Source organism: Glycine max, chromosome 16 (genome assembly GCF_000004515.6).
Source record: "Glycine max cultivar Williams 82 chromosome 16, Glycine_max_v4.0, whole genome shotgun sequence".
In the NCBI taxonomy this organism is placed as follows: domain Eukaryota; kingdom Viridiplantae; phylum Streptophyta; class Magnoliopsida; order Fabales; family Fabaceae; genus Glycine; species Glycine max.
In genome coordinates this window covers 36,127,051-36,151,193 of record NC_038252.2, presented here as the reverse complement: position 1 = coordinate 36,151,193, position 24,143 = coordinate 36,127,051, and the positions used below count along the sequence as shown (strand labels likewise).

The window sequence follows — 24,143 nt, the reverse complement described above, 5'->3', positions numbered from 1 at the left end:
CAACACTATCCATAGGAACAATATTGCTGCAACGAAACCCTGAAGAGTTTCATTAGATGGAAAAATATGTGATTCACCAACAAGAATGGAAAAATATGTGATGTCGGAGTAGTAACTAGTGAGATGATCATAAATTTGAATCCTAACCTTATCAATAGGCATAAGTTACGTTTTTTTTTCTGTTTTTTTTTTTTTACATTTAACCTATTTGTTTACATGTGTGTTATTATTGACCCCAACAAAATTGTTCTTGACTCCTATCAATCAAGCATAATTACTAAACTATCCTTCTCTACCCCACTTGCACTCACACAGTCATTTTTTTTTTTGGTAGAATTACAATTTCATTTTGTTACAATAAAATCATGATTCTACTATGCAATATTTCACATTTTTGTTGTATATTTTTTTTATAAAAAAAGATACTAAACAAAAGTGTGAATTCATTGTAAATTTCTTTTTTTAAAAATAAAATCAAAAAAGAATCACACTTTTATAGTATTGTCATGTTTTAACACCCCCTTTACAAAGGAATCAAGATTCTATTGTGTGTATTCTGTGATTCCGTTGTGAAAAAATTTATACCTCCTTTTGTGAAGTGAAAACACGATGTTAACTTTTCAGAGAATGATATCTTGGAATTTTGAGGATTGTAAGGACCAATAGCAATTCCCCTACAACATTCATTACAATAACCAAAATAGTCGTGCCTGTGTGGAATAACATCCTCACACATCTACTATAGATATCACATCAACATGTCCACATAACACATGCTGAAGCTATTTCTTATAGACATGGAGAGGTGACAATCTGCATTAAAGATCTAAACATACACTTAAAGCTACGTTTGGAAACCCATCAGGCCACCCTAAAAGTACGCTCAATGGAAAAGTGACAAAAGAGTTGCTAGCATGAATGAAAGTTCATTAGACAAATCAACAATGATCCAATGAAATTCATGAATGATTATTTCGTATATACAAATAGAACTCAGAGCTCATGCATCATGGAGCATTTTGTTGATATGGTGATAAGAGTATAGAGTAGCTAGTATGGGACTCGGACAAAAAAAACTAGAACATGGCTAACCCAAATTTCTTATATCATTAACAAGATAACTACAACAGGAAGACCAAGTTATATATATGCATAATGTTAATTTTTCAAATTTGAGATGCCTCCTTTGATTCAATGCGCCGACTTTTCCATAATTATTGATTCAATGCACCCACTTTTCCAAAATTCACAAGTACTGTTCATAACACAAAAACTGCCACTGACGACCATCCACATCCTAATTCTTGCAAATCAACCTCGCCATCACATATTCCACACGAGTCTTCATTTTCTAATTTCTTCCCTTAATTTAACCGAGAAAATCCGGATTTTGAGCTGTTAAATCCTATGCAATCCATTGCCCTGTATCACATAGATTTCATGCTTCATTTTCTTTGTACTCCAGATACTCTTGCATTGCAGTAGGTAATCAGATGGTTAAACCTTTCCTGTATATGGAATTGTATAACATATATGGTTCAATTTTCTAAACCAAGTAAAGCTTTCTCATAACCATACATGATCATAACCGTGCTAAAAACAAATTGATTGAGGTATTCAAATCCTTCCAATAGTAAAGATTGTACAAACATATGATATGGCCTAAAAGGTATCAACCAAATAAATGTTCTTTTTCTGTTTTTCATTATATATATATATATGTGTGTGCAAAGCTTTATTAGAAAATAGATTGCAAGAGGTACTCCAACCTGTATTCAATGATTTCACCAGGTTTTATAGAATTGACAGATAGAGACGAGCTAAAGGATCTATACACCAATCAGAAAAAAACAATGAGCCCTACCCTTTTTGGACTTATACCAAGCCAAAGATCTAACTTATATCAAGTCCAAAACACCATTAGAGTAAAAAAGAATACCCTGCAACACAACCTTGTTTCACATAATCCAAATAGACACCAAACCACGAAGAATGTTCTTTGTCTCTTTAATTTTTTATTCTCATCATTGAATTAGATTTACGGTTATGTCGCTTGTAATCTTTGATAAACAGAAGGCTTTGCTTATTAATTGCAAAATATTATCAATAAAAGAAACACATTAGGTGGGTGGAGAGAATACCTATATGCTAAATAGATTTACAGCTCATGGAACTTCAACTCAATTCTCAAGCATATATAAATTAAGATATAAGACAATGAGTTGTAAACAAACCAATATTTTCATAGTATTTCCTTTATATCTTGAAATCTACAAATCAACTAAATGATACAATTGAAAAACACATCTTATGAAATATTCAAATGCTTAGAATCATTTTCATAGAAGGTTGTAAATATGCTATAGGCCACCTATTTCAGTTTCACATGAGCATAAAAAAAATCCATTAGCTATACCAACAATAAAGCTACATGACAGTCATACATCTAAATAGGAAGAAAAAGGCCTCCTATGAAATCCAGACTTGTTTATTAAAAATGAAGTGTAAACTCTTCTACAAATCTTCAAACATGCTAATGCTATTACCTCTAAATTTGTTTGCCACGGCTGCAATCCAGGCTTTGTCTTTATTGCTAAATGCATATCTTGTAGTTGAGGCCAGCAGAATGAATCCCCCAGGTTTTTGCAAGCCAGTATCACTTTCATTAGAAACTTGTAACACTGGTTGGATTAGAAGACAGCGAGTCCCTATAGGTACCAGATCCTGAAATTCAGAATCTGAAGCATTCATCAAACTTTCAGATTTTTGAACAAAAGTACAGAACCATACAATGTTAAACATGAAGTGAAATTCATGCCAGTAAGGATTCATTTAATAAAGTAAGAAATTCATGCCAGTAAGGATTCATTTAATAAAGTAAGAAATTCATGCCAGTAAGGATTCATTTAATAAAATAAGAAATTCATTGCTAATATTATTAATTGCAGCCTTATATTTTCAGTCAAAAAAATTAAAGCCTTATATTCAGTTGAGTAATAAGTTTTTTCTTAGACTCGACTCAGTCAGCTAAAGACCCTTGTACAGAAATACATAGTAAAGATTTTTGTAAGAGTCGTAAATGTTTAGTAAATAACAAAACACAACAATGCACATATCTCCTAATAAGAGTCTAAAAGATCTACAATTTATGTGGCAGTTTCCATATGGCGTTCTACATCTTTATAAATATTTCCAGTTCCTGATTTTTTTTGTTGAATCAGTAAGTAGGGAAAGAAGGGGAAAGTCAGGAAAAAAGCTGAAGCACAAAATAGAACTTTAGCATATATATACTCCATCCAACCAGAGGCATAAAAAATATTACGATACAGCATTACTGTGTATTTGAAATAAAATCAGCTATCCTTTTCAAGTCAATGAGCAAAGGTTGGATAGGCATAGGCTTCATGATCATAATTTTCAATTTGGTCAAATACCTTTCAAGATAAAGGAAACACTTCATAAAATAACATGTTTGTTCCAGACAGAGTTGTTGTGGGATATAACCTTAGGTAAAAACATTTTTTCAACCACGTTTTAGTTTAAGATTTTAATTGGGCATATATTCTAGTTCTAGACAATTAAAAAAAATCAACTGAATGTGCAGATGCTTTTCTAGCTCCTAGCAATTAACTGGAAAAACCAGCTACTTTCATAATTCAGCTTCCATATACTTACTTAACCAAAACTTAAAAAATATTATCAATACCTGCATCTTGAGGAAAATATAGGGTGTCTTTCAAATCATATAGGCCAGCATTTTCAATTTTTTTCTTAAACCAACCAGGAAGAATTTCTTTTGATGTATCATCCGGTATGTTCCAGTATCCCCTTGCACATATTTCTCCTTGAATAAAAATTAGCTGAACAGATTGAAAATTGTGCAAGAATAAGGTAGAAGAATAAATGCTTAACAGCAGAAAGAAAGAGAGCAAGATGGAGAAAATGAATAGTAACTCTGGATTGAACTGATGAAAGAACATCGAGTTTGCTATGTATATTTTACATGATAACCTTTATCTACAATGTAAACATCTAACTGTATGGGTAGCTAACTTCTGACAAATCTAATCAGTCCTAATAACCTCTGTCAGCTCAGCAGGCTGAGTAATCCATATACTCTAGCAGAAATGACAAGCAATTTACACATTGATTACTTGACAAGTTTACCTTTTGAACTAGTAATTTCGAACTTTCACCTTAAACAAATATAGTTCAAATCAACACAACAAATATTATTGTATGATCACAACCATCCATATCATTGCCCCTTTTGGCTTTTTCCTTTTCTTCATTTTAGGGTAAACCTATCATATGTTTTTGGTTTTTCATTCACAATAAAAGTGGTATTTAAAGGTAACCTACAAATGAAAAACCCCAACAGCAATCAACCTACCATGAGTTTCTTTAAATTAATAATGATAATATACAAGACATACCATAGCTATGGCATTTGTATTGCACAACAGAACATATGATGCCCAAGCCAGGTCCTCCTTCAGGCCATCCACTCTATCTGTTGACATGACAAATATTTGCTCTGTACCATCCGGTATAGTCTTTTCATCCACTGGTTGAGCACCCTAACAGTTTCCCAGTTTGGGTTGAGGATCAATATCTTAAATGAAAAAATTCATATTTGAGCTCTATATATATTTATATTTACTTACATACAAAAGCAAGGTTTTAAAAATCAGTACATAACTACAATTGCAGCAACAGCATCAAGGTTTTTCACACCTCTGCAACCACAATTGCAGCTACATACATTGGCCACATTTGTCTGCAATTTTCAGCAATATTAAGGATTATGACAAAATTGCAGACACAACCACAATTTAAACCGTGAAAAAAAAAGTAGAGTTATTTAATTGTTATACATATCAAAAAGGAAAAAAGAAAAAGAGTAGTCTTCTTGAAACTGGAAGGCTGATGAATTTATGGAGCCCAAATAGGACGAAACTTAAACACGGTTTCTTAGGTGTTGATTGGATTAATCTCTAATCAAAATTGGAGTTTCACTTCCGTAATCTTCATAATCCTTAAATGCAAACTTTTGTTACCGATGTGAAACTCAATTCAAACCACCGGAAAACAACACAAACAATACTTATAGAACTGGATCTAAGTTTTTTCCCTCCATATATATCTCCAAGTCTATGGAGGGAAAAAACTCAGAGGTGAAAATAGGAGACCATATTATCCCTCAAGTCACACGGTTTAAATATCTTGGGTCTGTAATACAGGATGATGGAGAAATTGAAGGGGATGTGAATCATCGCATTCAAGCAGGATGGATGAAATGGAGAAAAGCATCGGGGGTGTTATGTGATGCAAAGGTACCGATCAAGCTAAAGGGAAAGTTTTATCGGACTGCGGTAAGACCGGCGATATTGTACGGAACAGAATGTTGGGCAGTTAAGAGCCAACATGAGAATAAAGTAGGTGTAGCGGAGATGAGGATGTTGCGGTAGATGTGTGGTAAGACTCGACAGGATAAAATTAGAAATGAAGCTATTAGAGAGAGGGTTGGAGTAGCGCCTATTGTAGAGAAGATGGTGGAAAATAGACTTAGGTGGTTTGGGCATGTAGAGAGAAGACCGGTAGACTCTGTAGTGAGGAGAGTAGACCAGATGGAGAGAAGGCAAACAATTCGAGACAGAGGAAGACCCAAAAAGACTATAAGAGAGGTTATAAAAAAGGATCTCGAACTTAATGATTTGGATAGAAGTATGGTACTTGATAGAACATTATGGCGGAAGTTGATCCATGTAGCCGACCCCACCTAGTGGGATAAGGCGTTGTTGTATATATCTCCAAGTCTAACTGAAATTATTAATTTTATTCAGGGTAGAAACGTTGAATTAATTCTACATGGACAAAGCTAGTTAATTACCTTGAGAAATTTACCAAGGTAAGGCAGCACAATCGAGAAGGAAGCCAAAGACAGACCCAAAACCTCTGTACTCTACACAACAAGGAAAAACACAACTGAAACACACCCCAGAAAAGTAAACAAACTTAACCAAACAAAAAAAGAAAAATATAAAACAAAAATGCAGTTCAGTTTCAATCTTCAAATTTTCTTACAAGCTGAGCCGGTGTAACAGTGGCTGAGTCAGACCCAAGAAAGTGATTCAAGAGCAGAAGTGAACCAAAGCCATAACCAATCCATCTGGGCAAGTAAGACTCATCCAACCCTGGAATCCCTGCACCAAAGCCAAAATCACCAATTCACACAAAGTATAATATTATATATATGGATAAGAAAAATTAGTTATTATGGTTGGATAACTAAAATTGATTCCTCTAAGTGTCATAACAAACTGATTAAAATTGATTTTATTTTAACCATGCATTTACCTACAGTTGGTTAAGTAAGATTAGTTATTTATTCTCTTGAGAGAGAGAGGAGAGAGAGACCCAATGTGAAGCGAAGAACGGAGAGGTTGAGTTGTTGTTGTTGTTGTTGCTGCTGCTGCTGCTGAGAATCTTGAAGACTGAAACGTGGAATTGTTAGTGGGAATTTTCTGAAGCTGGTTCTGGGGCATAGTAATGAGGAAGGAATGCAGGGTTTGAAACAGACTATGTTCATGTTTGTGTCTGGCTAACGTTTGCCAAAGCAAGCAGAGTTTGTGTGTGAGAAACACTTGGGTGGATAGAACCCCAACTATGAGTTGTTGGACACGGGTGTTCACATGTCGGATGGAGTTTGGATTCACTGGCCACTGCAGGTAACCTGATAGCCCGTGACCGGTTGAACCGGTCACTCCCCACTCTGATATTAATAAACTCTTCTCACTCCTTTCCTTTTTTTATTCTCTGCGAGTTCCCTAATTCCGAAAAGCGACGCTTCGCTTTCTTTTTTCAGCTCTGCGGTTTCTATGTGAGTAGTTCCTAAACGAATCGTTTTTGCCACTGAACGGTTCATTCAAGGGTTTTCAATTTTTTTTAACCTACTCATCCATCTTGAACTGAACCCTTTAATTTATATGTTTTAATTAAATTCCTATTTAGAGTTGTAATTTGTTTGCTTTCCTTTTAATCTTTTTTGTTTCTTTCTTTCAATTTTTGCTGTGTTGGGTTTAAGGTTTTCGTTTTCCGTTGTTTGGGGATGCGAGATGGGAGTTTCTGGTTTTTGGGTATTCTGAATTCGAAAAATGCTAATTCTTACGAATAAATCTTCGTCAAAAATCGCACCAGCGTGGTTCCTGCCAAATCTGATCCTTTCTTTTTCTTTTTTTTTTTATTAATACTTGTTATTTTTTTAGAATGTCATGATTCCACGTCACTTTTCGCGTTTTTCGTGCGTTTTTTCGTTGGTAACAAACCGCAATGCCCTTTTGAATTTTGGTGCAATTTGGGTTATTTTTTCTCTCTTTCCATGCGGTTTCTTTTTTAGGTCTTGCTATTTGATTTTTGGGTTTTGGGTTTTGGGTTTTTGAACGTGTGAATTGAGAGCTTTGGATTTTGTTTTTGTTTTTCTCTGATTTTGTATTATCCATCTTTTCATGGAGACCACTGTCCTAATGTTAATTAGAATTTGATTTGGGTTCTGATTTACTTTATGCATCCTCATTGTTTGTCATTGGCATGCACTATATTACAATCTTACCTTACTTTTCTCTTTGAAGCAAATTCCACTCTTTAGAGGAGGTAAAGCCGTTAGAATTAGGTTTCGGTTCATGAAATTGTTGGATTGGGATTTTCTTTCCTGGAAAAGGGTATTGGGAAATTATTCCATTTGTGGCTGCTTTTTTTTTTAAAAAAAAAATGATGCTATTCAAGAGTTTATTTGGTCATTTAATTTTATTAGTTTTAGCTGGATTTTAAGAATTTTCCTTGTGCTGATGAATATGTGTATGTCTTTTTTTCTTTGTTGTTAGATCTATATCGGCAATTGTCCAGTGTTGAGAAGAAAATAACAATTCTGGGTGCATTTGGTTGAAACAGGAGTTTGTGGATTTGTAAAAGATTGTGTGGTAGAGTGAAACTCAGATTTAAAAAAGAGAAGAAATACTATCAGGGGTTGATACTCAATCTGTCTGTTACGTGGAGTTCTCAAGCAATTTAAGAATATTTGAAGTACCAGTTGTGTCAGGCTCTGGTCAGTTACATAGATTCCAGTCACCAAGGGGGCTGCCCCCTATGACACCTTTGCGAGTGGCAGGTGGATTAACCCAATCATCATCAAATTCTGGAATTTTCTATCAAGGAGATGGGCAGTCACAGAATGTAGTTAACTCTCACTTAAGCTCATCTTTTGTTAACTCGTCTAGCACGGTTTCTGGAGCTTCTCGTTCAAACCTGGGTCCGGTTTCTGGGGATATGAATAATGCAGTTTTGAACAGTGTGGCAAACTCAGCACCAAGTGTAGGAGCCAGCTCTTTAGTTACAGATGCAAATTCTGCACTCTCTGGTGGCCCACATTTGCAGAGAAGTGCCAGCGTTAACACAGACTCATACTTACGATTACCTGCCTCACCTATGTCATTTACATCAAATAATATCAGTATTTCTGGATCATCAGTGATGGATGTTTCCTCTGTAGTACAACAGAGCTCTCATCAAGATCAGAATGTTCAACAATTGCAGCAGAATCAGCAGCAGCCACAGGGTGCTTCAAGTGCTATGTCTTTGTCTGCATCTCAAACTGGCCCTTCTATGCTCCAAATGGGTGCACAAATCCCAGGATCTTTCATTCAAGATCCAAATAATATGTCTCATCTGTCAAAGAAACCTAGAATGGATATCAAACAGGAAGATATGATGCAGCAGCAGGTTATACAACAGATTCTTCAGAGACAAGATTCCATGCAATTCCAGGGTCGTAATCCCCAGTTACAGGCTTTCCTTCAGCAGCAGCAGCAGAGACTGAGACAACAACAAATGTTTCAGCAAATGCCACAATTACACCGAGCACACTTGCAGCAGCAGCAACAACAACAACAAATGCAATTGAGGCAGCAGCAGCAGCAGCAGCAACAACAACAACAACAACAACAACAACAACAACAACAACAACAACAACAACAACAACAACAGCAACAGCAAGTGATGCAGCCCTCTTCTGTGGTCAAGCGTCCATATGACAGTAGTGTTAGTGGGGTATGTGCCCGTCGATTGATGCAGTATCTCTATCATCAAAGGCAACGACCAAATGTGAGTTCGGTTTAATTGCTGCATCTGCTTATTGAGATTCACTATATCATCCTTTTGTTTTTATTTTTTGTTAAGAGTAGTCCTTTTATTTCAGGAAAATAGTTTATTATGTTATATCTGAACACACTTGTTTTATATTTTGGCTACTTTTGAAGTTCTTGATTAGTTACAACTATTATTCAATTTTTCTTTTTGCTTCAGGATAATAGTATTGCCTATTGGAGAAAATTTGTGGCTGAATATTACTCTCCTCGTGCAAAGAAACGGTGGTGCTTGTCATTATATAGTAATGTTGGGCATCACGCACTTGGTGTTTTTCCCCAAGCATCTATGGTAAAACTAGTTATTTATCAAATTATTGTTGCATTTCTTGCTTAATAAATCAGATGATGCCTTCATAATTGCTAATGATCAATTGCGCATTCAAAATGTTAATAGATTGCATTAGCTTACATGTAATTGTTGACAACTCCTAATAATGCCTCTATACAATAGTTATATCTAAGGTAATTGCATTTGTTTTGTTTTCTATTTTAGGAATGCACTATTTTGCCCTTCTAATTTGTTAGTGCACTTCAATCTTTGATGAATGCATACTGACATGGATAGTACTTTGTTCAGGATGCATGGCACTGTGACATATGTGGTTCTAAATCTGGAAGGGGATTTGGTAAGTATATGAAAATATTGAGGCCTATCCCGCATATATGGTTTGAGGAGTGTGGACTTTCTCTATTTTCACTTCCTGTTCTCCCAAATTACAATAATATGTCATCTTGTCTTTACTTTATTTTTTGTTTTCAAAGATTTGTATATAAAACCAATTTATAGGATTTTTGTTGTTTTCACTATTTCCTATGCTTTTAAAATTAGGAAATGGAGTGAAACAATGATATTTTTTTAATCATTTTTGAAAAAAAGATTTGAAATCAGAAAGTGCTTTATCAAACCATGCTGGCCCTTATGTTGTTATCCTATTATGGTGCTGACTACTGCTAGTTATCATTTTCTGAATTGTAGCTTTAGTTTAAACCTAAAAGTTTGACGAAACTTACAGAAACGAATGTGGCCAATAATTAGTAAATCTTGTAACTGAGTGTTTTTTAGTGGGCAATAGTGGTAAATGTACAATTTGTATACTGCATTTACCTGTAAACTAGATCATTAACATGTTATTTCTTTTAAGTTTCTGATGATGTAAATCTCGTAATCTAATAATATGTCTGTTCTGGGTTTCATTTGCAGAGGCAACTTATGAAGTATTACCTAGACTTAATGAAATCAAATTTGGCAGTGGAGTAATTGATGAACTATTGTTTCTGGACATGCCACGTGAAATGAGATTCGCTTCTGGTGCGATGATGTTAGAATATGGAAAAGCAGTTCAAGAGAGTGTATATGAGCAGCTTCGTGTTGTTCGTGAAGGTCAACTTCGTATCATATTCACTCAAGACTTGAAGGTTACAAAATTGTTATTTGTTAAATATATTTTCCATTTGAACATTTTCTATATAATGACCTTGAATTCCTGTTAATTTGCACAGATATTATCTTGGGAGTTCTGTGCAAGGTGCCATGAGGAACTTCTTCCTCGAAGGTTGGTTGCACCACAGGTATGATTCTGCATTCTTGAATGCTTTTCACTTCTGCAGCCACTCTTTGTTTTGAATAGATGATGGGGCTATTTGGTAGAATATTTCTGTGAAGTAGATCCTTATTTATTGCCTGGTTTTAATCAAAAGTTGGGACTAACCTGGAGTTGTCTACTTTGTATCTTCAGCATATTTCCGTCGGAAATTCTGCATGTGCACATTGTTGTATAATTGACTCCTTGCATGCATGTATTCTTCCATCGTATTTCTTGTGATTGTATGCACAATTGAATACTGCCGAATGGTGACAAGTAGTAATATGGACATTTGGGTGTGGAAATTGGTATGCATCAGTGAAACTTTCTTTCTTATTAAGGTGGAGATCAAGAAAAGTAAAGGTGAACGCCAAAACCTGTTAGCTATTAATGATAGTCTTGGAAAATGAACTAAAAGGATTGAAAGGGAACCTCTCCTAAACCAGAGAATTATGAAGAGCTAGAATTGTGCCCTCTAAACTGATTCTCACCTGAAACACCAAGAGCCACCAGCTCCTTCTGTTGCATTGCCTCATTTCAGCACCTCTAATTACACTGATAGAGATAGTGCAATTCCAAATTTATATTTACTTAATCCTTGTAGCAATACTAGAGATATTGTTTTGGAAGCTAATTCATGATTCTCACATTTGCAGGTCAACCAGTTAGTTCAGGTAGCTAAAAAATGTCAAAGTACAATTGCTGAAAGTGGTTCTGATGGGGTTTCTCAACAAGACATCCAAACAAACAGCAACATGTAAGATTGTTATTCCTCAACAACTGTGTGTTTACTAAATCTGCCTTCTCTGATGATATATTTCTCTTGATTGCATGCCTTGGGATGATGTAATCTTGGAATGGTGCACCCTGTTTTTTGGCTAGATGGAGAAACAACTCCAGAAAGAATAAGATGATGCAAACTATATAGTTTCTACATATTTATCGGATTCTCTATGTTATCTTTTCTTTTTTGTTGGGGTGTGGTGTTGGTGCAAAAGTTGTTAGAGATAAAGTGATGCAGGCCCTTTTGGGCTTTACATGTTTTATTTTACTTTTTACACAAAAGACAACTTCAGTAAATGTTATTGAACATTAATTAGATTTTCTAACACAATATGGTAATTATAACACAGAAAAGGAGAAATGGAACCATGCTAAAAATGAGATAAAATACAAGTTATTGCAAGTCAATAACAAAAATTGGAAACAAAATGATCTTATAGTAGTATAAGATTTTCCTTTGTTGGCACATTTGCTTGCATTCTGGTGGTCCTCTAAATTAACATTTTTAGCACATACAGATGTTTAAGTCATGCAATCAAATTTTGACAAGGAGGTTATTCAAGATTAGAGCATCTCACTGCATTTTAAATATGGATTATAATTTGAGATTCTTCTCTTTTGTCTAAACTTTATAACCATATCTCCTAGTTGGGCATTCTATAAGCTTGCTTTGGTTGAAAAAGTATCTGATTAAAACAGTCTGTGTTACATTTACTAGTTCAATTAATAAGGAAAAGTACATTTATTCTGTTAAATGTATTTATCTATTTGTTTGGTGGGGTGAGACTGACTCGGGCTTCAAATAATGTTTATTTTGCATCAGGTTGTTGACAGCTGGGGGTCAGCTTGCGAAGATTTTGGAGATGCAATCGCTAAATGAGTTGGGCTTTTCTAAAAGATACGTGAGATGTTTGCAAGTATGTTGTTAAATTCTACTTCAAACTTCGAAGTTTCTGTTGAGTGTTGAGTAGTATAGAGAAAATTATTCATTTCTTATTCTATTAAGGCTTCTAATAGTTGCCTACTCCAATGGTTTACAGATTTCGGAGGTTGTCAATAGCATGAAAGACCTAATAGATATCTGTGCAGATCACAAAATTGGTGCCATTGGTAATTTTGCTTGTGGTTTTTATGACTATACCCGATTGAGTTCTAATTTTTATCTTTCTCTCTCATTGGACTCCTAATCTTTAGTTGTATGAAGCTGTTTCAATTTTAGATTTTTTGGAAATAAATTTGTATATTGTCAATGGTCTTTGTATATTGATCCAACATTTACTGCAGAGAGTTTGAAAAATTTTCCTCGTCTAGCAACAGCCTCAAAGGTCCAGATGCAGAAGATGCAGGAAATGGAACAGCTAGCAAATGTTCAAGGTCTGCCAACTGATCGAAACACACTCAATAAGCTAATGGCACTGAATCCTGGATTGAACAACCATATAAACAACCCTCATAATATGGTTAATCGTGGTGCTTTGAGTGGGTCAGCCCAAGCTGCTTTAGCACTGAACAACTACCAAAATCTTCTCATGAGGCAAAATTCAATGAACTCTAGCCCTGGCTCACTTCAGCGCGAAGGGTCCTCTTTCAATAATTCAAACCAGAGTCCATCTTCAGCTTTGCAAGGAGCTGGTCCTGCTTTAATTCCAGGCCCAATGCAGAATTCATCTGTTAGTGGTTTCCCAAGCCCCCGTCTACCCCCACAGCAGCAGCAACACCACCTACAACAGCCCTCATTAAGTGCAAATGCTTTACTGCAACAAAATCATTCACAGGGTTCCCAAGGAAATCAAGCTCTGCAGCAGCAGATGATCCATCAACTACTGCAGGAGATGTCAAATAACAACGGGGGAGTGCAACCACAGTCTCTTGGTGGACCCAGTGCAAATATGGCAAAGAATGCACTGGGGTTTGGGGGCCATTATCCATCCTTAAGTGGAGGTTCTGCCAATGTTACAGGAAACAATGGACCTATGTCAAGGAATAATAGCTTCAAAACAACTGCAAATAGTGATTCTTCTGCTGCTGGTGGCAACAATGGATTAAACCAGAGAACATCTGAGATGCCACAAAATCTACATTTGCAAGATGTGGTTCAGGATATTGGCAATGAATTCACGGATAATCCCTTCCTTAACAGTGATCTTGATGATAACATGGGTTTTGGCTGGAAGGCATGACTAACACAATCTTGGACATGAAATCGGCATATCATGTGTTGATGAAGTGTTTATCTTATTATCTTTGTACAGGACACTTTAAATAGATGCTGTTTTTTTCCTTGTTTTTCCCTGTTATTTTCTTGATGGAATTTGTTTGGACTCGGACTCGGACTCGAGTAGGTTTTTAGAGATTTTATTTGAGGGTTTTTGTCCTGCAAGTGTAATCTATTGGACAATTTAATGAACAGTTAGTTTATTATACGGCACTCACATTTCGTGGCAAGTTTAAATCAAATACCATTGATAGCACTCGCAGCGTTCCAAATAGGCACATTGGAATATTTGCCTCGTATTAAGCTTACATATAATGTGACATCTTAATTTGGGCTATTTATCTTAACCTGTTACATTGTAAATGCTTACTAATTTTTATTTCAATGTTACCACTCATCTTGATTTCTTAACTTAAATCCTATTTTTGTTGCTTATTTAATCAATTTTTACCAGAACAGATTTCTTAACTTGTTACACTTTTTTTTTTTATCTGTCCACTTAGCCCTTTTTTTTGGTAAAAAAATACGAAACTAGTTTCCGATGTTTAATAAGATTGACATCCCTTATGTCAATTAACTCCCCAATGGAAACTAATTTCTATTATGCATTTAAATTACTTTTGTGTAAAGTTTTTTTAATAATAGTTCTAATGAGTTAAGTTGTTAATTTTTTTTGTTACAAGTTAACTTGTTACATAATAGCAGTAATATATAATTTAGTGACACAAATTGCAAGTGTACGGGTGTCATTAAGTAATAAATTGTTATTTTGACAAGGATCGTGCATTTAGCTACGTAATTGTTGCTAATTTTAATGGGATTAAAGTGAGAATTAAAAAGTAAAATAAGAATTGAGATGAGAAAACTGCAGGTTTAGAATTTAAATTAGAAAGAGCAAATAATTAAAATGAATTGAAATTCAACTTACGAAGACTTCCAGGATTGAGATTCACACTGACAATAAATAAATTAAATCAACAATCTTTGTACTTTAGCGAGTTACTGTTGAAGGTGAATAAAAGTAAGGTACACTTTCTTCACTCTCGGGATACAATTAAATTGACCCCCACTCTCAAGGTGGGCTATGTACAATTAGACTCTAGTTAATGTATTATTTAAATTATACTTTATTCCCTCTCTATATAATAATTATTTTTTAATTGCATACAAATTCTAGATAAGAGCAATTCATTTATTTGGTGTACATAAGAGTAATTCATTTGTCTTTAGAAGCAAATGTTTTTAATATAAATATGTGCCGCAAAATTTATATTGTGAGTGCCATGGTTAACATTTGATTTCTCCCAAAAATTTTACATGAACAAAATTGAAATATTTTTAATTTAAGGAGGATGATTTTATTAATAAATTCTAAACATATCAGTAAGTTTTTATAGTATAATGCCACACAAATTTTTAATGTAATAATTTTTAGCGATAATAATTATTTAAAGTTTAATTAGTTAATATTTAAGTTACACACAAATTCTAGATAAGAACAATTCATTTATTTGGTGTACCTAAAAGTAAGTCATTTCCTCAAAAAAAAAAAAAGAGTAATTCATTTGTCGTTAGAAGCAAATATTTTAAATATAAATATTCCCGCAAAATTTTATTCTACCATTCAATGTTGATTAGTTTACAATATTTATATTGTAAGTCTTCTTGTTAACATTTTGATTTCTCCTTAAAAAAATTAAAAACAAAAATAAAAAAAAAAATATACCACGCCCCAAAAAATTGTAAGATAAGACATTGAAGGACTTTTACACTGGAAAAATACATTGGAGTTATGGATGTTGCGGGAAGAGCGAATATTACCTACCCACAGTTTCTCTCGTGCTTAAAACTTTAGGCCAATGAAAAGTCGCCACGTCATCAATGTGGTCTCCAAGCGTCTGCGGATCTATCACTCACCGACTAAGTTCCACAATCACTTTCGCGGCGCGTGTCTCAGTCGTGACCGGCCACTGCAGGTAACGCGATAGCGCGTGGCAGGTAAAAGCGGTCACCACACACTGTTATAAAACACCACTCTCTTCTCTCACATTTTCTTTTCTTTTTTCTTCTCTATGATTTCAATTCATTACACGCTTCGCTTTTTTTGCAGCTCGCAGAGTAGCTCTAAACGATTCGTTTTGGCTCTGAACTGTTTTGCGAGCTTCATTGGGAGGTTATTCGCTACTGATCGATCTCGAATCCTTTAGTTTTTTTTATCTTAATTTATTTTTAGAGAATTGTGCACAATTTACTTTTTTTTTCTTTCGTTTTTTGTCTTTTCAATTTTCGTGGTGTTATGTTTAAGGTTCGCGTTTTCCCGTTGTTTGGTGATGCGAGTTGGGACATTCTCGTATTACTTAGTAGTTTTTTATGATTCTGAATTGTTGTGCATGCCGGGAATGGAATTTGGGGCTCTTGTTTGTTTTTCTCAGTTCCTTTGTTAGGTTTTAAAATTTGATTTTGGGTTTTGAATGTGTCAATTCAGAGCTTCGGATTTTTTTTATCCCTAAAATGTTGATCCTTTTCGTGGAGATCATTGGATTTGGGTTTTGATTCACTTTAAATGGAAAAGTGAGTAGTTATAGCTTTCATGAGAAAATAAAGGGAGTGGATTTAGACATCTTAATGTTTTGTCACTGGCATTATAGTGTTAACTGTTACCTTACTTTTCTCTTTGAAGTGAAATTCTCTCTTAAGAGGAGGTAAAACTGTTAGAATTAGAATTTGGTGTGTTAAATTGTTGGGTTGTGGTTTTCCTTCCTGGATAAGGGTATTGAGGTGTTGGTCAATTTGCAGACGTGTTTGTTTGCTGATTTAATTTTTATTAGTTTTAGCTGGAGTTTTCCTTGTGCTGATGAATATGTATATATGTTTTGTTCTTTGTTGTTGTTGTTAGATTACTTAGATTCATATCAGCAATTGTCCGGTGTTGAGAAGGAAATAACAATTTTGGGTGCATTATGATTGAACAGGAGTTTGTGGATTTGATAGAAGGTTGTGTGATAGAGTGAAGCTTGGACATTTAAGAAGAGATAGAAGAAATACGATCAGGGGTTGACACGCAATCTGTCTGTTACGTAGAGTTCATGAGCTATTTGAGAATATTTAAAGTACCAGTTAGGTTTGGCTCTGGAGAGCTACTTAGATTCCAACCAAGGGGGGATGCCCCCCATGACACCTTCTCGGGTGGCAGGAGGGTTAGCCCAATCATCTTCGCATTCTGGAATTTTCTTTCAAGGAGATGGGCAGTCACAGAATGTAGTTAACTCTGACTTAAGCTCATCTTTTGTTAACTCGTCTAGCACGGTTCCAGGAGCCGGTCGTTCAAACTTGGGTCCGGTTTCTGGGGGTATGAATAATGCAGTTTTGAACAGTGTGCCAAACTCAGCACCAAGTGTTGGAGCCAGTTCTTTAGTCACGGATGCAAATTCTGCTCTCTCTGGTGGCCCCCATTTGCAGAGAAGTGCCAGTGTTAACACAGACTCATACTTACGATTACCTGCCTCTCCTATGTCATTTACATCGAATAATATAAGTATTTCTGGCTCATCGGTGATGGATGGTTCCTCTGTGGTACAACAGAGCTCTCACCAAGATCAGAATGTTCAACAATTGCAGCAGAATCAGCAGCAGCCGCAGGGTGCTTCAAGTGCTACATCTTTGCCTGCATCGCAGACTGGTCTGTCTCCCCTCCAAATGGGTGCACAAGTCCCAGGATCTTTCATTCAAGATCCAAATAATATGTCTCATCTGTCAAAGAAACCTAGAATGGATATCAAACAGGAAGATGTAATGCAGCAGCAGGTTATACAACAGATTCTTCAGAGACAAGATTCCATGCAATTCCAGGGTCGTAATCCCCAGTTACAGGCTTTGCTTCAGCAGCAGCAGAGACTGAGACAACAACAAATCTTTCAGTCAATGCCACAATTACAGCGAGCGCACTTGCAACAGCAGCAGCAACAGCAACAACAACAACAGCATCAACAACAACAAATGCAATTGAGGCAGCAATTACAGCAACAAGTGATGCAGCCCTCTTCTGCTGGCAAGCGTCCATATGACAGTGGTGTTAGTGGGGTATGTGCCCGTCGATTGATGCAGTATCTCTATCATCAAAGGCAAAGGCCAAATGTGAGTTCTGTTTATTTGCTGCATGTGCTTAGTGTTAAATCTATTTAAATCTATTTGAGATTCATTATATTATCAGTTCATTTTTGTTTTCTTTTTCAAGATTACTCCTTTGGTTTCAGGAACATGGTATATCTGAACACATTTGTATGTGTTGAGTATTTTTGAAGTTCTAGATTAGTTACAACTCTGCTGTTGAATTTTTTGTTTGCTTCAGGATAATAGTATTGCCTATTGGAGAAAATTTGTTGCTGAATATTACTCTCCTCGTGCAAAGAAACGGTGGTGCTTGTCATTATATAGCAATGTTGGGCATCATGCACTTGGTGTTTTCCCCCAAGCAGCTATGGTAAGTTTTTGCACTTCTCATTTATCCTTGTTTTTCTTGCTTCATAAATAGGGTGATGCCTTAATATTTGCTAATAGTCAATTGTTCAATCTTGCATTCAAAATGTTAATCGATTGCATTAGCTTATCATGTAATTGTTAACAACTCTTAAAAATGCCTCTATACCAAAGTTATGTCTGAAATTATTGCATTTATTTTATTTTCTATTTTAGGTCTACACCAGTTTGCTTTTTTAATCTTAGTGCTAGTGAATCTTTGATGAATACATAAATTGACATTGATATTTCTTTGTTCAGGATGCATGGCAATGTGACATGTGTGGTTCTAAATCTGGAAGGGGATTTGGTAAGTATATTGGAAATTTAAATATTTAGTCCTATATGGTTTGAGAAAACCTTTTTATATCTTCATTCACTGTTCTCATAATAATTACAAAAATTTTACTTTGTTTCCTGTTTTCAAAGATTTGTTTAAGAAACTATAAACTGGAGATTTGCTGTTTTCGCTATTTCCTATTCAAATTTCTAAAAATAGGAAACAGAGTGAAAACAAAGTGACATATTTGTGAATATTTTGAAAACAAATGAAAATGGAAACTGCTTTATTGAACCAAACCAAAGTGGCCATTGTGTTGTTATTCTATAATATGTTAATGTGAGAATTTAGTTTCATTGTAAAATTCCAATATGTGTTTAACTTTCTGGCTTATAAGTACCCTGTGAACTGGCCAGCGACCACATTCTTAATTGTAACTTAGTTTTAAACTTGAAAGTTAGACAGAACAAAACAAACTTGAGCTAAATGCGATCAATAATAAGCAAGTCAAATAACTGAGTGATTCTTAACTGAAGATGCATAATTTGTGCATTGGATGTGCCTGTAAGGTAGATGATTAGCATGTTATTTCTTTAAATTTTTTATGTAAATCTTGTAACTAATACTATGTCCATTGTGCATTGTGTACAGAGGCAACTTATGAAGTGTTACCTAGGCTTAATGAAATCAAATTTGGAAGTGGAGTGATTGATGAACTTTTGTTTCTGGACTTGCCTCGTGAAACAAGATTTCCTTCTGGTGTGATGATGTTGGAATATGCAAAAGCAATTCAAGAGAGTGTATATGAGCAGCTTCGTGTTGTTCGTGAAGGTCAACTTCGCATCATATTCACTCAAGACTTGAAGGTTACAAAATTGTTATTACAGTTAAATGTATTTTCTAGTTGAATCTTTTTTATAATGACCTCCTGAAATTCTTGTTGATATGCACAGATCTTATCTTGGGAGTTCTGTGCAAGACGCCACGAAGAACTTCTTCCTCGAAGGTTGGTTGCACCACAGGTATGATTCTGCATTCTTTAGAATGCTTTTCACTTTTGCAGCCACTCTTTGTTTTGAATAGATGATGGTGCTATTTGGTAGAATATTTCTTTGAAGTAGATCTTCGTTTATTGCCTGGTTTTAATCAAGTTGGGATTACCCTGGAGTGGTCCACTTTGCATGTTCTGAATATTTCTGTAGAAAAAATTCTGCATGTGTACATGATTGTATAATTAACTCCTTGTATGCTTTTATTCTTCTATCATATTTCTCGTGACTGTATGTGCAAATGAAAATTGGTGAATGGCAACAGTATATGGACATTTGGGTACAAAAATTGGTAGGCACTGGTGAAACTTCCTTTCTTATTTTATGAAGTGTAGATCACGGAAATTAAAGGTGAATGGTACCCATAAGGCACTAGGGGGTTTGAATGCGTCAGAGGCAAGGCATGAAAAAATGCACACCTCTCCGAAGTAAAGTTGATTGGTATGGCAATATAGAGGTTGATTTGGAAGCTAATTCAGATGATTTACAATGTTTCAGGTCAACCAATTAGTTCAGGTAGCTCAAAAATGCCAGAGTACAATTGCTGAAAGTGGGGCTGATGGGGTTTCTCAGCAAGACTTACAAACAAACAGCAACATGTAAGTTAATACATTGTTGTTCTTTAATGATTGGTGTATTTAGTAAATCCTCCTTAGCTGAGATATTTCTCTTTACTGCACACCTTATATGATGCCTGCTATCTTGAAATGGTGCATACTGTATTTTGGCTAGATAGATGGAGAAACAACTCCAGAAGGATATGATGCAAACTATATTTCTTCATATTTTTTAGATTCTCTGTGTGTTTTCGTTTTCTTGCATTGGGGGGGGGGGGGGGGGGGGGGGGGTGGCAAAGGGTGTTAGTGATAAGGTGATTGGGGCTCGTTTGGGCTTGAACATGTTTTGTGTTGTAATTACTTTTAACACCAAAAACTACTTCAATAAAATGTTATTAAGCATTTTTATTATTAGCTTTTTTGAACACAATTTGGTAATCGAAATGTAGAACCTTATTGTAAGTCAATAACCAAAAAACAGAAACAGAGAGATCTTATTGTAATATAAGATTTTCCTCTGTTGGCATATTTGCTTATATTCTGGTGCCCTTTTTTAAAAAAAAAATATATAGAGATGTTTCAAGTTATGCAGACAAATTTTGACAAGGAGATTATTCAAGACTATGAGCGTCTCACGGCATCTTTAATATAGAGTAGATTTTTGAGATTCTGCTTCCCTTTTGTTAACCACACTCTCTAGTTGGGCCTTTTATAAGTTGTTTGGTAAAAAATTATCTGGTTAAAACAGTCTGTGTTACATTTACTAGTTCAATTAATAAGAAAAGTATATTGTGTTACATATATTTATTGATTTGTTTGGTGGGATGAGCATAGTTCAAGTTAACAATTAAAACGACACTGGACCCAGCTTAAAATAATGTTTATTCTGCACCAGGGTATTGACAGCAGGGCGCCAGCTTGCAAAGATTTTGGAGTTGCAATCACTGAATGATTTGGGCTTTTCTAAAAGATACGTGAGATGTTTGCAGGTATGCTGTTAAGTTTGAGTTCGAAGTTTATGTTGAGTGTTGAGTGGTATTTACCATAGAGAAAACTATTCATTTTTTATTCTATATATTTTCTCTAACCTTATAGTTGCCTGCTACGATGGTTGACAGATTTCGGAGGTTGTCAATAGCATGAAAGACCTAATAGATATCTGTTCGGAGCACAAAATTGGTGCAATTGGTAATTTGCTTGTGGTTTTTATGACTATATTACCCTATTGAATTCTATTTTTTGTCATCTTTTTCTCCCATTGGACTCCTAATCTTTAGTTGTGTGAATCTGTTTCAATTTTAGGTTTTTTGGAAATATATTTTTATATTGTCAATGGTCTTTGTATATTAATCCAACATTTACCTGCAGAGAGTCTGAAAAATTATCCTCGACTAGCAACAGCCTCAAAGGGCCAGATGCAAAAGATGCAGGAAATGGAACAGCTGGCAAATGTTCAAGGTCTGCCAACTGATCGAAACACACTCAACAAGCTAATGACACTGAATCCTGGATTGAACAACCATATGAACAACACTAATAATATGGTTGGTCGTGGTGCTTTGAGTGGGTCAGCCCAAGCTGCTTTAGCACTGAACAACTACCAAAATCTTCTCATGAGGCAAAATTCAATGAACTCTAGCCCTGGCTCACTTCAGCGCGAAGGGTCCTCTTTCAATAATTCAAACCCGAGTCCCTCTTCTGCTTTGCAAGGAACTGGTCCTGCTTTAATTCCAGGCTCAATGCAGAACTCGCCTGTAGGTGGTTTCCCAAGTCCCCATCTAACCCCACAGCAGCAGCAACAACAACTCCTTCAACAGCGCACATTAAGTGCAAATGGTTTACTTCAACAAAATCATTCACAGGGGTCCCAAGGAAATCAAGCTCTACAGCAGCAGCAGATGATCCAGCAACTGCTGCAGGAAATGTCAAATAACAATGGGGGACTGCAATCACAGTCTCTTGGTGGACATAATGCAAATGGGAATATTTCAAAGAACACAATGGGTTTTGGGGGCCATACTCCATCTTTAAGCGGAGGTTCTGCCAATGTTCCAGGAAACAATAGACCCATTTCAAGGAATAATAGCTTCAAAACAGCTTCAAATAGTGATTCTTCTGCGGCCGGTGGCAACAATGGATTCAACCAGAGAACATCTGATATGCAACAAAATCTACATTTGCAAGACGTGGCTCAGGATATTGGCAATGAGTTCTTGGATAACCCCTTCTTTAACAGCGATCTTGATGACAACATGGGTTTCAGCTGGAAGGCATGACTAGCACAACTTGGCCATGTAATTGGCATATCTTGTTGAAGTGTTTATCTTATTATCTTTGTACAGGACACTTTAAATTTATGGGTTTTTTTATTTATTTTCCTCCTTGGTTTTCCCTGTCATTTTCTTGATGGAATTTGTTTGGACTCGGACTCGAGTAGGTGTTTAGAGATTTTATTTGAGTGTTTTTGTCCTGCAAGTGTAACCTATTGGACAATTAAATGAACAATTAGCTTTCTATACGGCACTTACATTTCGTGTCAAATAAGTTTAATCATTCCCATTGACAGCATTATTAACGTGACGTATGCAAATCAGTATTAACCTGAAAAGCTCAGAATAGCATTTCAATTAATCAAATATATGCCTTGAATTGCACTAGTTTCAGTGACAGACCCGAGGAAGAAAAGCATTTCAATTAATCAAATATTTGCCTTGAATTGCAGTTTCAGTGACAGACCCGAGGAAGAAAAGTGTGCCGTGTGCGTACTGTGGGACGGGTTACAGAAAAAATGAAAACAAGTGGTCTATTGCAATACATACATAAAAAAAACCAGGATAGTTAATGTGGTGCACGAAGTCTAAGTTTTGGACAGCCAAGGATTTTAATTGAAGGGAATGGAAGACAGTGAAGGGAATTGTTCAGTGTGTAAGGATAGAGAATAAGGGATACAAATAAAATAATAAAATAATAATAATTGATAATTATTTGGGAATTTATTTTTTCTAACATGATAGTTATTATAAGATAGAGGGAATAAACTATACAAAATGATACTATTACATGAATTTTCTGGTACATTGCCTTTCTTCATACATATACTATTACATAATTTAAACTAATAGCAAAAAATATATTATATTAAATGTTCTTAGTTAAAAATTCTTAATAAATAGTTGAATAATAGTAATCACATTAAGTGTTCTTTTAGTTAAAAATTCATATTAAATAGTTAAATATTTTCTTAGTATTAATTATATGGCTCAATTACTTAATTCATTAGTATTGAAGAGAATGATTAATTTAATTGATATTTAATAACAATAAATTTATTTAATTTTAAAAAATTATCCTTATCATTAATATTTCTCTATTTCTCTTTTATTTGTTTGTCATTACATTCTCTTTTTTAATTAGTAGTATTTTAGTTTAAATAATTAATATAAGAGACATTATTGAATGAATTTTATAAAAACCACCAAGCACCAAGGAGTAATAGTTGAATAACAACAGTAATGCATATATAAATATCTTTCATAAGCCTTTATGTATAGAAAAAAATAAAAATAAAATTGGGATAAAAAAAAGTTAAAACTTATTTTCTTTGCAACCAAATTTTACTCATAGTCTCCGGAGTTGTTTGAATTTTGATTCAATCCGGTGACTAGTTTCTATTTTAATCCCCACACCAAATTCGTAGCATCGACAGAAATTTACTCAGTTTTATGTGTTTCACTTATTACTAATAGATCAAACTCATAATTTTGTAATTTTTAATTTTGTAATGATAAAAAGTATGGTATAAAGACTTAGAAATTATGTTGTTAACAATCCTTTCTAGAATAAAACCATACTATCCACGAAACATCTTAATAACATTCCTATAAATAGAGTATTAGCTAGTTGCGAAAATTTTGAAATTAAAATAGCATTTGCTCGTAGGCATAATTGAAGCAACCGT

The 24,143-nt window shown here is 34.9% G+C and overlaps 3 protein-coding genes across 10 annotated transcripts; 2 read left to right on the top strand and 1 right to left on the bottom strand.

The window, feature by feature from the left end:
• Window positions 1-945: 945 nt before the first annotated feature.
• Window positions 946-6,752, bottom strand: LOC100817953 (protein COFACTOR ASSEMBLY OF COMPLEX C SUBUNIT B CCB2, chloroplastic). Of its 6 annotated transcripts, none has more exons than XR_001385436.3 (7): window positions 6,421-6,752; window positions 6,088-6,206; window positions 5,894-5,965; window positions 4,437-4,580; window positions 3,707-3,860; window positions 2,547-2,724; window positions 946-1,508 (listed from the first exon to the last, which is right to left on the bottom strand). XR_001385436.3 is itself a non-coding variant. In XM_003548172.5 (7 exons), exons 1-7 carry the CDS (start codon window positions 6,590-6,592, stop codon window positions 1,498-1,500), a joined length of 864 nt encoding a protein of 287 aa, XP_003548220.1. In that variant the 5' UTR covers window positions 6,593-6,752; the 3' UTR covers window positions 946-1,497. The 6 variants fall into 6 exon arrangements, 4 of the variants coding, with proteins under 4 accessions (XP_003548220.1, XP_040866547.1, XP_014624286.1 ...); XR_005889076.1 differs by having other exon boundaries at window positions 946-1,422; XM_003548172.5 differs by having other exon boundaries at window positions 2,547-2,738.
• A 48-nt stretch (window positions 6,753-6,800) lies between these two features.
• Window positions 6,801-13,990, top strand: LOC547529 (probable transcriptional regulator SLK2). 2 transcript variants are annotated; one of them, XM_003548171.5, is made up of 10 exons: window positions 6,801-6,883; window positions 7,884-9,159; window positions 9,361-9,492; window positions 9,781-9,829; window positions 10,405-10,619; window positions 10,704-10,772; window positions 11,443-11,543; window positions 12,393-12,486; window positions 12,610-12,679; window positions 12,854-13,990. In XM_003548171.5, exons 2-10 carry the CDS (start codon window positions 8,146-8,148, stop codon window positions 13,747-13,749), a joined length of 2,640 nt encoding a protein of 879 aa, XP_003548219.1. In that variant the 5' UTR covers window positions 6,801-6,883; window positions 7,884-8,145; the 3' UTR covers window positions 13,750-13,990. The 2 variants fall into 2 exon arrangements, with proteins under 2 accessions (XP_003548219.1, XP_040866546.1); XM_041010612.1 differs by having other exon boundaries at window positions 6,820-6,883; window positions 7,951-9,159.
• Window positions 13,991-15,800: 1,810 nt separating this feature from the next.
• Window positions 15,801-22,712, top strand: LOC100816886 (probable transcriptional regulator SLK2). 2 transcript variants are annotated; one of them, XM_003548170.4, is made up of 10 exons: window positions 15,801-15,957; window positions 16,757-17,918; window positions 18,133-18,264; window positions 18,561-18,609; window positions 19,231-19,445; window positions 19,533-19,601; window positions 20,127-20,227; window positions 21,081-21,174; window positions 21,304-21,373; window positions 21,554-22,712. In XM_003548170.4, the coding sequence occupies exons 2-10, from the start codon at window positions 16,947-16,949 to the stop codon at window positions 22,459-22,461; spliced, it is 2,610 nt and encodes an 869-aa protein (XP_003548218.1). In that variant the 5' UTR covers window positions 15,801-15,957; window positions 16,757-16,946; the 3' UTR covers window positions 22,462-22,712. The 2 variants fall into 2 exon arrangements, with proteins under 2 accessions (XP_003548218.1, XP_014624285.1); XM_014768799.2 differs by having other exon boundaries at window positions 15,840-15,957; window positions 16,681-17,918.
• Window positions 22,713-24,143: the final 1,431 nt, after the last annotated feature.

Bases quoted from the DNA above. Each gene is read 5' to 3' on its own strand.
- LOC100816886 (XM_003548170.4), top strand. From the start codon at position 16,947: ATGCCCCCCATGACACCTTCTCGGGTGGCAGGAGGGTTAGCCCAATCA. The intron at 18,610-19,230 runs GTAAGTATATTG...CATTGTGTACAG, and splicing joins TAAATCTGGAAGGGGATTTG to AGGCAACTTATGAAGTGTTA. The intron at 21,374-21,553 runs GTAATTTGCTTG...ATTTACCTGCAG, and splicing joins GCACAAAATTGGTGCAATTG to AGAGTCTGAAAAATTATCCT.
- LOC547529 (XM_003548171.5), top strand. From the start codon at position 8,146: ATGACACCTTTGCGAGTGGCAGGTGGATTAACCCAATCATCATCAAAT. The intron at 9,160-9,360 runs GTGAGTTCGGTT...TTTTTGCTTCAG, and splicing joins ATCAAAGGCAACGACCAAAT to GATAATAGTATTGCCTATTG. The intron at 10,620-10,703 runs GTTACAAAATTG...TAATTTGCACAG, and splicing joins TATTCACTCAAGACTTGAAG to ATATTATCTTGGGAGTTCTG.
- LOC100817953 (XM_041010613.1), bottom strand. From the start codon at position 6,592: ATGAACATAGTCTGTTTCAAACCCTGCATTCCTTCCTCATTACTATGC. The intron at 3,861-4,436 runs GTATGTCTTGTA...CAATCTGTTCAG, and splicing joins ATACAAATGCCATAGCTATG to CTAATTTTTATTCAAGGAGA. The intron at 2,739-3,706 runs GTATTGATAATA...TGAATGCTTCAG, and splicing joins ATATTTTCCTCAAGATGCAG to ATTCTGAATTTCAGGATCTG.